Here is a 17,532-nt window from a genome sequence, read left to right as displayed (position 1 = left end):
ACCAGGCAGTCAAAAAGGAACAGGCAAGTACTCCTGTTGCCAAGCAGTACTGAGTACAGAAATACGAGGAACGGATGAATATGTGGCTGGATTGATGGTTAAGGAAGAAGGGCTTTCGATTCCTAGGGCATTGCAGGGGGAGGTGGGATGTGTTGCACCTCAAAAGGGACTGATCTCCTCATGGGTGGTTTGCCAATACTGTTGGACAGGATTTAAATGAACCAGGACATAGCATAAGGAAGGGTAAATGAGGTGCATAACAGGATTGGGAGAGACAGAGAACCAGAGTAAGAAACAATAGGAATAAGGTGGGCTCAGACGAAGGGGGAGGACCAGGGAAAAATTATGGCACAGAAAGAGGCCATTCAGCCCACTGTGTCTGCCCTGATTGAAAAAAAACACTAGCCACCCATTCCAATCCCACCTTCCAGCACCTGATCCATAGCTTTGCACTTCAGGTGTTGATCTAGGTACCTTTCAAATGAGTTGAGGGTTTCTGCCTCCACCATCAAACCAAGCAGCAAATTCCAGACGCCCACCATCCAAGAAGTACAGTAAGATATAATTCAGGTTTACAGTGCATATATAGAAATGCACAGAGTGTGGCAAATAAGGTTGATAAGCTGCAGGTGCAAATAGCCACATGGGAATATAATGTTGTGCAATAACAGAGACCTGGCTCAAAAAGAGCAGCACTGGATACTCAATATTTCTGGATAGAAGGTGTTCAGGAAAGATAGGGAAGGAAAGGAAGGAGGGGGTAGTAAGAGTATTAAGAATATTATAGTGTTGGAGAGAAAGGATGCCCTGGAAAGCACAAGGACAGAATCTATTTTGTTAGAGTTAAGAAATGATGGGTGTATCCTATGGGCCACCAACTAGTGGGAAAGATGCAGAGGAGCAAACTTTCTGGGAAATTACAGAGAGGCACAAGAACTATAGAGTATTGATAATGAGGGGATTTATAGTATGCTGGTATATGGTGGAGTTCCCCAGGGGTGAGTACTTAGACCACTGCTATTCTTGATATAGATCACAGGTTTTGGGTAAGAGATGTGGGGGCGCAAGGAAGAACTTTTTTTATACAGCGAGTGGTAATGACCTGGAACTTGCTGCCCACAAGGAGGCAGATGCAAAAACAATCAATCAATGATTTCAAAAGGAAATTGGATGGGCACTTGAAGGAAATAAACTTGCAGGGCTATGAGATTGAATGCAGCATAGGACTAACTAGATTGCACTATGGAGAGCTGGCATAGACTCTATGAGCTGAATGGCCTCCTTTCTTCTCTAAGTAACTCTATGACTCTTTATTATTAATGATCTAGATTTTGGGTGTGCAGGGCACAATTTTAAAACTTACAAATGATATAAAACTTAGAAACATTGTAAACTGTGTGAAGGGTAGTGATAGACTTCAAGAGGATCTAGACAGATTGGTGGAAAGGGTGGACATGTGGCAGGTGAAATTTAATGCAGAGAAATATGAAGTTATTCATTTTGATAGGAAGAACAAGGAGTGGCAATATAAACTAAAGGGTTTAATTCTAAAGCGGATGCAGGGACAGACACCAGTAGGTCAATGCGCACAAATTGTTGAATGTGAGAGGGCTGGTTGAAAAAGTGGTTAAAAGGACATATGGGATCCTGGGCTTTATAAATTGAAGCATAGTACAAAAACAAGGAAATCATGATAAACTTTTACAAAATACCACTTTGACCTCCACTGGATTATTGTGCGCAATTCTGAACAGCGCACTTTAGGAAGGATGTTAAGGCTTGAAAGATTTATGAGAATGGTTCCAGACTTCAGTTAAGTGGATAGATTGGAGAAGCTGGAGTTGTTTTCCTTAGAGAAGTTTGAAGGGAAATTTGCTGGAGGTGTTCAAAATCGTGAGGGGTCTAGACAGAGTAGATAGAGAGAAACTGTTCTCTTTGGCAGAGGAGTCATGAACCAAGCTCTGAAATACTGTCTCTACACCTCTCCACATTGCTTTCCCCCTTTAAGACACTCCTTAAAACCTACCTCTTTGACCAAGCTTTTGGTCACCTGACCTAATATCTTATTAAATGGTTCCATGTCATCCTTTGTTTTATGCTTCTCTGAAGCGCTTTGGGACATTTCATTATGTTAAGGATCCTATGTAAGTTGTTATTGTTATAAATATCTCAACTGCTGCCTCTCATGCCAACTTTTTTATTCAGTGACACAGGAAAGCAGACTGCAAGTCACTGCTAGCTGGAAGAGAGACTAGCTACTGGCCAAAGACGAGACCAGCCTATCATTAGAATGCAGAACCAAGAGTGGGATATTGTTTCTTCTATAGATGCAGTTAATGTCCCTTTGTCATTAGACACCTGGGCATAACTAAAACAAGTTTTACCAAGGCTCATCAGACGTGAACATATAAAGTTTTATGCACTAATTAAGTGCGGTTAGCAGAGCCGCTAATTTTGCTTCTAGACTCACAATAAAATTCTACAATCATTTTGGCAATTGGAACTAAATTTGATTATGTTGCCTGTGCTTTTTCAGGTAGCCTGAAGGAGTTGTGCGCTGGGGAAATAAATTCCCTAAACTTAAGTAAGAATACTTGTGTGTGTGAAAAAACAAGAAATGTTAAAGGACCAAGAGAAAAATGATTGATTAATAATCTAAGCAAAATTATTTTAAACGATACCAGCAAACAACATCAGTGAGGACAGTCTGAATGAGAGTCAGACAAAATCAACTAGCTTACTTATAAATACCTGAGAAGCTTAACCTTTCTCCGTCTTTATACTTCCACATACAAAGGAGAATCTATTATTTTGGGTTGGGAGTGGTGGTGAGGAGACAAAAATAATACCATATTCCCTTTTAAGTTTCACACTTGAAGTCAAGTAATCTCCCAGTAGCTATTCTGATTCCTGGCCTTATTTATACGGCAACAAGTAAAGATGCTCAAGCTGACTGACAGCACCAGTTTCACATGGTACATTAAACGTGACCTTTACCAACATGATGTGACCTAGATGCACCATCAATCACGTGCCACCTTTCCCCTAGAAGCCATGCAATCTCCTGGGAGAAGCAAAAAAGAAAATAGGACATAGACCATTCTAGGACAAACTATGGGAATTTCTTCTGATCAATTATTGTTGATTTAACCAATAATATCAATGCTAAGTTATCTTAATTTGTAAATAAATATAAACATTGATAAAATCTAACACTACAGAAGGTCTACACAAATAGATCTTGTCCACTACCCATCCCCTATACTAAACGAGATATCAAGATCACTCCAAGCAATGACATATCAGAAAGAGATTAATACTGGCTTTCTGTAAACTTTGTATGTTAAGGTTGATAAGAGAATGAACAAGATTATACCTCTGTTAATAATCTAGAATTATTTCTCATTTCTTCAATTTCACCATGGAAACAGGAAGTATAGCACAATTGTATGTGATACTTGAACAGAGTTTCCAGAGTTACTGGGCAACTTGAAGCCAACATAGACAGCTGGAGCAGCAAAACATATGACATTAAACAGATAAATAATGCTCTGAAAAGACTTAAACACTGTCCTAAGTAGGTTCCTTGGAGCCACCCTTCACAGAAACCCATACTATCCTATTAGATCTCCACATCCAATGTACAAAATCCCAGTCAAATAGAAGCTTTTATGGGCAACATTTCAGATTTGTCTATGAACTGAATTGGCTTTATCTGCAAATAATCAGGTAAGCTTAATTTATTCATTGTTAAGTAAACTATTTGAGAAGCTGTAGAACAACAATAATTACTACTGCTCTCCTGCCAGATCCTACAATGAAATAAGCCAGGAGAGGAAATACCCGAGGAGGAGGGCTAGTTATCTCTTAGTGTTTAGACATACACTGACAGCGATTAGCTGTTTCCAAGACAACTGTGTGCATGTCCATCTGTGTGGGTACCTTGGTATCTGCCTCAGAGCTGTGGTAACGAAAATTAAGCATATCGCCTGGGCACCTTCTACTGGCATATGTATCGATCAGAGCTGGATAATAGTGCTCCAGAGTTTATATTGCGCCTTGAAGGCATCTGCATTGATTGCTACTGGTTCTAAGGCCCACCCAAAAACTGAGGCACACCTTAGCAACCAAACGTTGGAGGAGGTTGCATATGCTGTCTTGGGACTTTAAGTTTCCAATGAATGGTAACAAAATTCAGTGAAACATTCGGTGATTGAAGCAGTCCTGTACCAAGTTTCCCTGCATCTGGATGATCTGATCTCGGACACATTAAAGGTCATAATTCCTTTCCAGTAACTTTGGTGATCTCTATGACCACTGCAACTGAGTTTTGAACAAATCTGATCAGCTAAATCATAAATGAATCGAAGAAATCAGGACAACTTTGAAGGTTCCCAGTACTAGAAAGATTCTGTGGCAACGTAAGCATATTCTGAAGCCTCAAATTGGTTTGAGGGAAAAAAAAAATTATATTGCCAATAAGTTCAAAAATCAATGGTGCCAATTGGATATTGATTTATAGTACCTAAAACAAAAGTAAAGTGAAACTGCAAAGAAAATCACAGAAAACAATAGAAAAAGTGAAGCCACTTTAGAATCATTGAGAAAACAAAGTCAAAATCAAAACCATTAGAGGGATATCCTCAGGTTATTCCTTTGTATAGCAAAATAGGATACTATAGGTTACAAGATGGAGGTTAAAACAACTTGCATTCCACATAAAAATTAGGCTGAAATTCAACAAAAGAGAGGAAGGACACCTGCTTTGAAATCTGAAAATACATAAGTACTCAACCCTGCCCAAAAATAATGACACCCAAGGGTTAGAGAGAGTTCTGATTTGTACAAAGGCTGACTGACTGAAGTATAAACAGTATTAGAAGAGATGAAAGAACAGCAGAAAATCCGAATGTGTTCAAAAAAGCCATTTAATTTTTTTCCAGTTCTGCGAGACATAGCTGAAGTGCTAGTGATTAGATAGGAGCTTAGATTTTAGTCCCAAATACTCCTTTATTACCAAAAACAAGCAGTAAGTGGGTGGGTCAGCCTCCTGTCCATTTTAAAAAAATTGCCACTGGCATTTTCCTTTGTCCGTCTTGCTGTATGCCAATGATGGGAGATAGGCATGGACTAACGTCCCATTTGTCAGTCACTGTCTCAGCTTCCCCAGAATAATATCTGTACAGTAAAGGTGTTTGAAGTCTTTTGATGGTAGGAGACAGGTTGAAAGCATTACTACATTTAAGTCCTTCTTCAGTTGTAGGTACTTCTCTCTGCTGTTTCCTATCCCCTTTGGAGGGACTATGCAAAGCAAGCCTCTGCTTTTTAATTTTTTCTGTTTTACTGCTGTTTTGCTGCTGGCCTGCCTCTTTAAAGCATTGGCAGTGAGTGAAAAATGATATTCCCTCCCACATTGCAGCCATTTGGTCTTAATAACCTATCACATATGAAAGCAAAAGCTTGTATCATGAAAAAACCTCAAAGAACCTCAAGGTTCTTGTACCAGATAGAATAAACTCTAGAATCCTCAAGAAAACGATTACTAGGTAAAATACCAATTACGTTCCCAAATTCTGAAACTAAGGATTCATAATGAGGTGCAGCACCACAGCCAATAGCAGGACTCCAGGATCTGACAAATGGCATGCTTCATCTGTGAATTTAGACAATGAGTTTTAGCTGGCAATTCAATTATGATAAACCAAAAGAACTGCTGCCTAAGGAACAGTGAGGGAATCAGCACCTTCAGAAGAGGTGGGAAGAAAACTGGACAAAAATTTAATCAAGAGAACATGCGCAGTTTCTTTTCTCACACATTATTCATATTCATGTGCTGTTAAGATACAATAAAATAAAAGCAAACTACTGTGGATGCTGGAAATCTAAAATAAAAACAGGAAGTGCTGGAGAAACTCAGCAGGTCTGGCAGCCTCTGTAGAGAGAGAAACAGGAGTGAATGTTTCAGTCCATATGAGTTCTTCAGAGCTGATGCTGCTAGAGCTGCTGAGCTTTTCCAGCATTTCCTGTTTTCATTCCTGTTAAGATACAGGATGCCTATATGATGCCCAATTAGCAAGCTTTCTGTCTTATAATGGAAAACCTCATTGTGTAACTGGATATAGGATGACTTACTTTTGAACTAAAGTTAACTGAATTTGTAAGAGTCTTGCACATTTTCACAGCACTTAACGTTTGTCAATCTAAAGTATGATTAACTTTGCAATATTATTCACTATTCCAAATGAGCAAAAATTTTTTAAACATTAAGTTCATTTAGGAGCTCATAAGTATTACACAATTAAAAGTTAACTTAAAAAAATATGGTTGGTATGACCTGGACTGTTATCTCTTGCAGTCATCTGCATCACTAGAGCCATCTGCTGACGTTCCGACAGTGGATACCCAATAAGTATGCCACCAAGCGTGGCTTTGCAAACAGGAACGGATTTTTTATTTCCAGGCTCCTTTTTCATTTTCTTTTTCTCAGGACCTTCTTTTTCTGAAATTTAAAAAAATTGAATGTTACTTTTCTTTTAAAAAAATTATTTCTAAAATCTTAAACCATTCCCTCAGCTCACCTGGCTACAATAATTTATTAATGCATGACGTTAAAAAAAAACAATGGACGGAAGAATTCAAAATTCCCAGTCCCAAACAGGTTGCTTTTATTTCAAGGGGGGACTGGATTACAAACGGGAGGAAATTATCCTTCAGTGTACATACAGGGCCTTGGTCAGACCCCATCTGGAGTACTGCATTCAGTTTCAGACACTGTACCTCAAAGAAAATATATTGACCTAGGAGGGGGTGCAGTACAGATTTACCAAAATTATACCAAGGCTTCAAGTGTCAAATTGAGGACAAGTCACATAAACATGATTTTTATTCCCTCAAATATTGAATTTGAATCTGACTGAGGCATTAAAATGTGAAAAGAATTTGGTACAGGGAAATTGTTTCCTCTAATGTGGAAATCAAATAAGGGAGCATAATTTTGAAATTAGAGCTAGGCCATTTAGGAAAATAATGAGGAAGCACTTTTTCTACATTAAGTAAAGGAGAAATTTGGAAGTTTTTCCTCCCAAAAGACTGTAGATGCTGGCACAATTGAAGCCTTCAATAATACAATCCACGAATTTTGTTAGACAAGGGCTTCAAGGGATTTGGAGCTAAGGCAGGTAAGTGGATTTGAGGTACAGATCACTCATGATCTATCTGAATGGTGAACAGGCTCGAAGGGCTAAGTGGCCAACCCTTGGCTACGCCAACATTCAAGAAGTAAGTAAAAGGTTCTAGTAAACTACCTGACAGCTTGAATCGACATCCTGCAGATTATTTCCCTTTCCTGTGGGAAAATGCTTAGCCTACATTCTGCATCTATGCAGCAGTTAACTACGTAAGAAGCTAGGGGAAGAGACCCATGTTCTATCACTCTAAATTGCAGCATTGCTGAGAGGGGCCCTTAAGCAATACAAAATTTAGGTTTGTGGCTCATGAAAAACACAGCTCGAGCACTAAGATTTGAATAGCTTGCAGAGCAGATGACAATGTTTAATGTTTTAGGATTTTGAATCTTGCGAACAAAACATTCAAAAAAATATAAACACATCTTCTTTGTGAACAAGTTACTTACAAAATACAGATTAAGTACACCATTTTATTTAGCATAATCTCTTCCAATAAATGCAAAGTAGCACACAATTAGTTTTTAGATTTTAGGTTTTCAAGAAGAGGTTTTATAGTACTTTAACAATCTTCCATTTCATCTTTAGGAGCTCCAAGGAGATGAAGGTGAGTACACCATCAACTTACATATGATTAATTTTACTGGACACTTCATTAGAAAGGCAATAAGTATATTAATTTTGCAACTGTAACTTCAAAGAATTTAGTTGTAATGCAGTTCAGAAATGTGACCTTTTTAGCTCCTATTTTCAACTTGCAATTCAATTGGTATTAACTGAAAATATTTCCCTGTTTAGACCATCATGGCGAGCACTAGTTACTAAACAACCTATGTCATGATCAAGAAACTCGTCTGAATTTTTTCTACTTAATCTACCCAAGGTTGGAAATATTAGCAAACTAGTGTTGCTTCTTCCTTTGAAAATTTGCTGTCTTGGGTTGGCAGAATCACGGCAAGCTGTAATTCTCCACAAATGCCCAACTGAGATATAACTTGCAGGTTTAAGGGTAGTAATAAAAAAAGTTAGGGTAACTTGACATGAGCAAAATGAATCATGGGTTAAACAGCAGAGAGAGGGTAGGTGCAGCATGTGCTATAAGCATCTGCTTGCAGAACAGAAAGCCTGAACTGAGAAAGACAGCTGGCAGTGATTAACTGTATTGCTGCAGACATAATAGACCCTTAGAAGAGTACTGAATCACATGACCTTGAATGCAGCATTGATTAGGAGTGCCTAAACTGAAAATAGTTAAGTGAGATTACCACAGATACAGTAGTGGAAGAAATGGTGAATGCAGAAATCTTCAAGCGATGAGGCCTACTGTCTGTACTACTGAAGGAAACAAAGCCAGTTTCAATCTTTTCTTAGACAAGTAAAATAGCACACGGAGTGGTATTTACCTGTAGCTTCGGATCAAAGTAGATGTGTGAAAGAAGATGGCATAAATAGTGAGTGCACTGGTGTTATGTGGCCAGCTGAAGCAGAAGAGTTCACACTCAGGGTGCCAAAGGTTCCGCCCAGTAGGCGGTTATATGCAAATATACATGAAGGTGATTCATATCCATATATGATGATTGATAGACCCAACATAAGGTAGATCAGAAGTTACCCTTGTATTTCTTGAAATATTAAAGTTGCCGAGGCTGGATGCTCGGAGCTATTAATTAATACAGTTACCTGGAGCAGTTATATTCTTACACAACTCAGCTCAAAATCATGGGCGTCAGGACAGAGTAGATGGGGGAAACTGTTCTCATTCTTGAAAGGATCAAGGATGAGAGGGCACAGATCTAAAGTAATTGGCAAAAGAAGTAAAAGCAACATGAGGAAAAACTTTTTCAAGCAGTGAGTGCTTAAGGTCTGGAATGCACTGCCTGAGAGTGCGGTGGAGGCAAGTTCAGTCGAGGATTCCAATTAGAATTAGACTGTTATCTGAAAAGGAAGAATGTGCAGGGAGAAGGCAGGAGAATGACACCAAGTGAATTGCTCATTCAGAGAGTCAGTGCAGACATGGACCAAATGGTCCCCTTCTGTGCTTTTGCAATTGTGATTCTGTGAACTCAGTTTCCATGGCAGACCCCGCAAGTTAAACCAGAGGAGCTGCGTTTGTGTGTTGTGTAGAACACAATTAAATAAGTTAAGTAGCAAGTGGGACTGGCCATAGAATGCTGTCAGACTGTAGCATACTGCACACACCATTGAGAAGTCAGAAAAAATAAATGATGTCACAAGCATCCAATAATAATAAGGTGGAATTAGACATTTTTTTCAAGTAACAATTATTTGGAGATTGGGGGAAAGAAGCTTTCACAAAAGTTAACAGCATTTACCAGAGTATGTCCTATAAGGTGGTATTAATCGTTCTCCCCAGGTTTCACTTGAGTGTCCTGGATCTGAATCTAAAGACCAAGAGAAAATGCAGAGTAAGAAAAATATTCAACATTTGAAGTATTTTGTTTGCAAAGGAAATCCTGTACTCTTTAATAAGCTAGGGTAATGAGGAATTTCTAGCTTGATGGCAGTCTGTTCAAAAACGTTTTCTTCAAGATCTTGAACATTTTTTTGATCTTTTAAATGAGACCGCATATACATATTTTCAAAAGACAACAACCAAAGTATCACCAAAAATCCTTCCCTTATCTACTGTGAACACTAACCAAAACTACTTGAGTGCTTGCCAAGGAGAACTTGGCATAATTTGAGGAACTAAATTCTGTCCATCAACATTGATGAATGAATAAAATATCAAAGATATGATTCTTTTTGATTTGTTGAAGAATGAAGTTCTGAATCCTGCAACTTACTAGGTTAATATGATGAAAAACAAGCTTGTGCAGTATTTTTCATCAGCCTGGAGCTCTTTCCTTCTCAAGGTCGAAATATATTGTTTAAAAACATGTGTGCGCCTATGAGGTCTATTTTTAGATCCCGGCAAATCAACATTTCAGAAACTAAAATTTCCAGTCATGTGAATCTAGTCAAGCTGAAGGTCCATAATTAGCCAATCAAATAGACGCATTTAAGTCATGTGATTCAAAACTAAGATAAAAGGGACTTTCCTTTCAGTATTTGTAACATATGTGTAACTGAACTGGGAATGGTAGCACAGTGGCAATGTTACTGGACTAGTAATTCTGAAACCCTGACTAATGCTCCAGAGACACGAATTCAAATCTCACCAAGATTGCTGCTGGTAAGTTTAATTAAAAAGTCTGGAACAAAAAGCTATCCTATGTAATGGTGAATATAAAGCTAACAGATTGTTGTAAAAACCCATCTGATTCACTAATGTCCCTTAAGGAAAGGAAATCTATCCTTACCTGATCTGACCTACATGATACCAGACCTACAGCAATGTTATTAACTCTGAAATAGACAGAAAAGGCGAAAAACAACAGATCACACAGCACTGACGTAGGAACCTAGGTACAGCCTGACAGTCACACTCATACCTTACAGCTAATGCCCCAGGCTCTTTCATCACCAGGCAGAATTTTATGGCCCCATCATGGTGGGGCAGGGCCATAAAATTCTGCCCACCAAAGCTGAATTTGTCTTGCCCACCAGCAGGGCAGACCTATCACAGGTGGTTGCACAGCGGTATACAACCGAGAGCAAGTGGCTCTGGCAATCCTCAACATTAACTCTGGATCCCACGAAATTTCATGGCATCAGGTCAAACATGGGCAAGGAAACTTCCTGATTACTTACTACCATCCTCCCACAGCTCATGAATTAGTACTCCTCCATGTTGAACACCCCTTGCAAAAAGTACTGAGGAAAGGCAGCAAGGGCACAAGATGTACTGTGGGCGGGGGACTTCAATGTCTGTCACCAAGAATGGCTCAGTAGCACCACTACTGGCCTAGCAGGCAGAGCCCTGAAGGACATATCTTCTAGACTGGTCCTGCAGTAGGTTGTGAGAACACCAACAAGAGAGAAAAGCCTCCTTGACCTCAACCTCACCAATCTACCTGTCACAGATACATCAATCCCTAACAACATTGGTAGGAGTGACCATTACACAGCCCTCACAGAAACAAATCTCGTCTTTACACTGGAGACACCCTCCATTGTATTGTGTGACACCACCACTGTACTAAATGAATAGATTCAGCAGCTCATCTGGACATCCATTCAAAAACACAAGAAATAGGAGCAGGAGTAGACCATATGGTCCATCAAACCTGCGCCACCATTCAATATGATCATGGCTGATCTGGGCTTCAACTCCATTTTTCCATCTGCTCCCTATATCCCTTAATTCCCTGAGAGAACAAAAATCTGTCTATCCCAGCCTTGAATGTATTTAACAAAGGTGCATTCATAACCCTCTGGGGTAGAGAATTTCAAAGATTCACAGCCATTTATGTGAAGTAATTTCTTTGCATGTCAATCCTAAATGATCAGCCCCTTATCCTAAGACTGTACCCCCTTGTTTTAGATTCCCTGATCAGTGGAAACAGTCTCAGTGTTCACTCTAAGAAGCCCCTTCAAAATTTTGTAGGTTTCAATGAAATTGTTTCTCATTCTTCTAAAATCCAGAGAATGTAAGCCCAATTTACTCAGCCTCTCATCATAGGACAACCCCCTCATTCCAGTGACCAATTTAGTGAACCTTTATGTACCACCTCCAATGCAGTATATCCTTTCTTAAATGTGGAGGCCAAAACTTCACACAGTACTCCAGATGCAGTCTCAACTATACAATTGTAGCAAGACTTCTTTACTCTTGTAATCCAATTTCCTTGCAATAAAGGCCAACATGCCACCTGTCTTCCTAATTGCTTGCTGATTCTATACGCTAACTTTGTGTTCCTTGTATGAGCACACCCAAGTCTCTTTGAACATGAACAAGTTTCTCACTTTTTAAAAAATGTTCTGCTTTTTTATTCTTACGACCAAAGTGAATAATTTCACACTTCCTTATACGCCATCTGACATCTTGTTGCCCACTCACTTAAACTGCCTATATCTCTCATCACGCTCTCTGCCTCTTTCCCACAGCTTACCTTTCCACCTAGCTTGGTATCCATGAGGTGCTGTGGGACATCAGCAGCAGAATTAAACACAATCACAATCAGAGGAAGTGGCACGACAGACAGAATGAAGTGATCACATAACCAGTGGAGCATATCAAAACCTGCAGGTCCTGCCACACCCAGTGGTGAATGATGGCAGACAATTAAAGAACTAAAAGAAGCAGCTCCACGCAACATCCTCACCCTCAATGATGTGGAAGCCCAGCGCATCAGATCAAAAGACAAGGCTGAAGTATTTGTGACTATCTTCAACCAGAAGTGCCAAGTCCATCTCTGGTTCTTACCATCAACATAGGTGCCAGTTTTCAGCCAGTTTGATTCACTCCATGTGATATCAAGAAACAGCTGAAGACACTGGATAGAGCAAAAGCTAAGGGTCCTGATAAGATTCTGGGAGTAGTACTGAAGGTCTGTGCTCTAGCAATAGTTGCGCCCCTAGCCAAGTTGTACAGCTACAACACTGGCATCTACCTGACAATTTAGACAATTGCCCATGTATGTCCTGTCCACAGAAAGTTCAATCACTCCAATATGGCCAAATACCACCCCATCAGCCTACCCTCAATCATGAGCAAAATAATTAAAGGTGACACTGACAGCACTATCAAACAGCAGTTTTTCAGTACTCACGCTACATTGAAAGCCAATGCTTTCCCTCTGATAAAAGAGAACCCTTTAAATGTTCTGAATGTGAAAAGAATTCATCAGCAGTAACCTGCTTACCAGTGGAGGCGGTGGCATAGTGGTATTGTTCACTGGTCTAGTAATCCAGAGACCCAGGGGTAATGGTCTGGGGACCCAGGACAGATGGTGGAATTTGAACTCAATAATACAATCTGGAATTAAAAGTCCGTTGATGACCATGAAACCATTGTCGATTGTCATAAAAACCCACCTGGTTCACTAGTGTCCTTTAGGGAAGGAAATCTGCTGTCCTTACCTGGTCTGGCCTACATGTGACTCCAAACCCACAGTAAGGTGATTGACTCTAAAATGCCCTCTGTCAGTTAGGGATGGGCAATAAATGCTGACCTAGCCAGATGCCCATGTCCCAAGAACGAGTAAAAAAAAAAATACCTGGAAAAACTCAGCAGGTGTGACATCTGCGGAGTAAAAAAAAAGCTCAGTTTGTGATGTGTCAGGGCCGCTCAACTCCAGACTTCATTGCAGCCTTGATCCAAAAAAGAGGTGATAGTGAAATCATTTCACTGAATGTGACACAAAAGGAGCCCTGGTAAAATTGAAATCAATGGGAGTCAGGAGGAAACTCCACTAGTTGAAATCATGCCTGGTATAAAGGTTGTCGCTGTTCGAGGCCGATCATCTCAGCTCCAGGACATCACCGCAGGAGCTCCTTAGGCTAGTGTCCTAGGTCCATCCATTTTCAGCTGCTTCGTTGATGACCTTCCCTCCATCACAAGGTCAGAAGTGGGAATGCTCACCTTTGATTGTCCAGTACCATTCGCGATTCCTCAGATATTGAAACAGTCCGTACCCACGTGCAGCAAGACCTGAATATCATTCAGGATTGGGCTGATAAGTGGCAAGTAACATTCATGCCACACAAGTTGGTGGGGGGGGGGGGCAATGATCATCTCCAACAAGGAAAAATCTAACCATCTCCACTAACATCAACATCCTGAGGGTTACCATTGAACAGAAACTGAACTGGACCAACCATAAAAATGCTGTGGCTACAAGAGCAGGTCAGAGTCTGGAAACTCTGTGGCAAGTAACTCACCTCCCGCAAGGAACAAGTCAGAACTGTGACAGAATACCCTCCACTTGCCTGGACGAGTGCTGTCATTGGGTCAAAATTCTGGAACTCCTTCCCTAACATCACTGTGGGTGTACCTACACTACATGGATTGCAGTGGTTGAAGACAACTCATCACCCTCTTCTCAAGGTAAATTAGAGATGGACAATAAATGGCAGCCTTACCAGTGATGCCCACATCCGGTGAATGAATAAAAAAATTAGAATATGTTTAGAAGCTCTAAAAGGTGACGTGCATGGACCATCTGCATCATATTACAGCTATAGATAACTTTTTTCTCCACTGGATACTACACTATGTAAATGAACTCATGACCATGGTAGCACCTGGCAAATTACCAAGTTCTCTTAAAGTAGCTCTGCAATAGTTTTTTAATCCTTGACTGGCTGAGTAGTTCTTATAGGTGAAGGGAAACTTGGATTTTATGGGTGCTTGTGTTCATGTGCAGAGGTTCAACTATACCACGGGCCATCCATGAGCAGAAGCATTGTAGTTGCATGTCAGTTTAAATCTGAAGGTTCTAAATTTGAGCTCCTAATGAAAGTGACACATTAATGCAGCATTGAGGGTGTGCTGCTTTGCCAGAAATGCAGTCTTTCAGAGATGTTAAACAGAACTTTCACTTGTTTTCTCCTTCCCTCCTGTAACAATACTAAGGTGTTGAGAGTAGTCACAGCAAGTACATAAGACAACCAACATGAAAGGCACGCAGAACAGTTTGTTCCATCAGGGCTCTCCCAAACAATTTTGCCAAGAAGATAAAACCCTTAAGATTTATCCCCAAGACATCCCCTTAATGATATTCAATTATCTCACTGTCTGACGCTGAACCAGAATGTTTGCAGCTTTGGTGTACTATTTGGCCATCAGCTTCGATCTCATATCTTGATCACCAAGATCGCCTACTTCCACTTTTACTGCCATTTTCAGCCATTTCTGACAGTCCTGCTGCTCAAACTGACTTTGTTCCCTTCTAGACTCGACTATTCCAACGCACTTGGGGAAAGAGGGTGGCATAGTGACAATGTCACTGGACTAGTAATCGAGATACTAAGCTTAATCACAGAATCACAGTGCAGAAGAGGCCCTTTGGCCACTGAGTCTGCACCAACACGTGAGAAACACCTGACCTACCTACCTAACCCCATTCAGCAGCACTTGGCCCATAGCCTTGAATGTTATGACATGCCAAGTGCTCATCCAGGTACTTTTTAAAGGATGTGAGGCAACCCACCTCCACCACCCTCCCAGGCAGTGCATTCCAGACCATCACCACCCTCTGAGTAAAAAAGCTTTTCCTCACATCCTCCCTAAACCTCCTGCCCTTCACCTTGAACTTATGTCCCCTTGTGACTGACCCTTCAACTAAGGGGAACAGCTGCTCCCTATCCACCCTGTCCATGCCCCTCATAATCTTGTACACCTCGATCAGGTCGCCCCTCAGTCTTCTCTGCTCCAACGAAAACAATCCAAGTCTATCCAACCTCTCTTCATAACTTAAATGTTTCATCCCAGGTAACATTCTGGTGAATCTCCTCTGTACCCCCTCCAGTGTAATCACATCCTTCCTATAATGTGGTGACCAAAACTGCACACAGTACTCCAGCTGTGGCCTCACCAAGGTTCTATACAACTCCAACATGACCTCCCTACTTTTGTAATCTATGCCTCGATTGATAAAGTCGTGTCCCATATGCCTTTTTCACCACCCCACTAACATGCCCCTCTGCTTTTAGAGATTTATGGACACACACGCCAAGGTTCCTTTGTTCCTCAGAACTTCCTAATGTCATGCCGTTCATTGAATACTTGCTTGTCAAATTACTCTTTCCAAAGTGTATCACCTCACACTTTTCAGGGTTAAGTTCCATCTGCCACTTATCTGCCCATTTGACCATCCCTTCTATATCTTCCTGTAGCCCAAGACACTCGACCTTACTGTTAACCACCCAGCCAATCTTTGTGTCATCCGCAAACTTACTAATCCTACCGCCCACATAGTCATTATGTTGTTTATATAAATGACAAATAATAGAGGACCGAGCACAGATCCCTGTGGTACACCACTGGACATTGGCTTCCAGTCACTACAGCATCCTTCTGTCATCATCCTCTGTCTCCGACAACTAAGCCAATTTTGAACATAATGCTCTGTGGATAAGGGTTTGAATCCCATCATGGCAGCTGGTGGAATTTAAATTCAATAAATAAATTTGGAATTAAAAAGCTAGTCTAATGGTGACCACAAAACCAGTGTCGATTGTCATAAAAACCCATCTGGTTCACAAACGCCCATCTACCATCCTTACCAGGTCTGGTCGCCATAGGACCCCAGACCCACAGCCATGTGGTTGACTCTTAAATGCCCTCTGAAATGGCCTAGCCAGCCAATCAGTTGTATCAAACCACTACAAACCAGAAAGAGTAGCTGCCATTGACCTAGGCACTGGAAACAACAATGGCACACTCAGCCTTGTCAAGCCTGCAAAATCCTCCTGGGGGTTTGTTTCAAAATCGAGCACGCTGTCCCACAGGCTAGTCAAGCAACAGCTGAACATAGACAAATTCACAGCATTATATCTTGCAGACAATGTCTCAGACATCATTATCAGCCCTGGGTATGTCCTGTCCCACTGACAGGGCAGACCCAGCAGAGGTGGTGGCACAGTGGTATACAGTCAGGAGGGAGTTGCCCTGGGGGTCCTCAACATCGACTATGGACCCCATGACGTCTCACGGCATCAGGTCAAACATGGGCAAGGGAACCTCCTACTGGTATGACCTATCATCCCCCCTTAGCTGATGCATCAGTGCTTCTCCATGTTGAACTACTTGGAGAAAGCACCATGGGTGGCAAGGGCACAGAATGTACTCTGGGTGGGGAACTTCAATGTCCAGCACCAAGACTAGTTCGGTAGCACCGCTACGGACTGAAACAAAAACAGAATTACCTGGAAAAACTCAGCAGGTCTGGCAGCATCGGTGGAGAAGAAAAGAGTTGACGTTTTGAGTCCTCATGACCCTTCGACAGAACTTGAGTTCGAGTCCAAGAAAGAGTTGAAATATAAGCTGGTTTAAGGTGTGTGTGTGGGGGGCGGAGAGATAGAGAGAGAGAGAGGTGGGGGGGGGTGTGGTTGTAGGGACAAACAAGCAGTGATAGAAGCAGATCATCAAAAGATGTCAATGACAATAGTACAATAGAACACATAGGTGTTAAAGTTAAAGTTGGTGATATTATCTAAACGAATGTGCTAATTAAGAATGGATGGTAGGGCACTCAAGGTATAGCTCTAGTGGGGGTTTTTTTTTATTTTTTTTTTTAATAATGGAAATAGGTGGGAAAAGGAAAATCTTTATAATTTATTGGAAAAAAAAAGGAAGGGGGAAGAAACAGAAAGGGGGTGGGGATGGGGGAGGGAGCTCACGACCTAAAGTTGTTGAATTCAATATTCAGTCCGGAAGGCTGTAAAGTCCCTAGTCGGAAGATGAGGTGTTGTTCCTCCAGTTTGCGTTGGGCTTCACTGG

General features: G+C 41.0%; 1 protein-coding gene across 9 annotated transcripts in view; it reads right to left on the bottom strand.

The window, feature by feature from the left end:
• Positions 1–17,532, bottom strand: part of ankrd12 (ankyrin repeat domain 12) — a 221,053-nt gene that overhangs the window by 32,941 nt on the left and 170,580 nt on the right. For 7 of the 9 annotated variants that reach the window (XM_041189212.1, XM_041189213.1, XM_041189215.1 and 4 more), the window contains 2 exons: positions 9,518–9,586; positions 6,335–6,499 (listed from right to left, as the gene is read on the bottom strand). In XM_041189212.1, coding sequence (XP_041045146.1) covers positions 6,335–6,499; positions 9,518–9,586 — 234 coding nt within the window. The remainder of the gene's footprint in view (positions 1–6,334; positions 6,500–9,517; positions 9,587–17,532) is intronic. The other 2 variants (XM_041189219.1, XM_041189220.1) reach the window with 2 other exon arrangements.

This window comes from Carcharodon carcharias, chromosome 6, assembly GCF_017639515.1.
Source record: "Carcharodon carcharias isolate sCarCar2 chromosome 6, sCarCar2.pri, whole genome shotgun sequence".
In the NCBI taxonomy this organism is placed as follows: Eukaryota; Metazoa; Chordata; class Chondrichthyes; order Lamniformes; family Lamnidae; genus Carcharodon; species Carcharodon carcharias.
The sequence above is the reverse complement of the archived record's forward strand: the minus strand, read 5'-3'. Positions and strand labels throughout refer to the sequence as shown.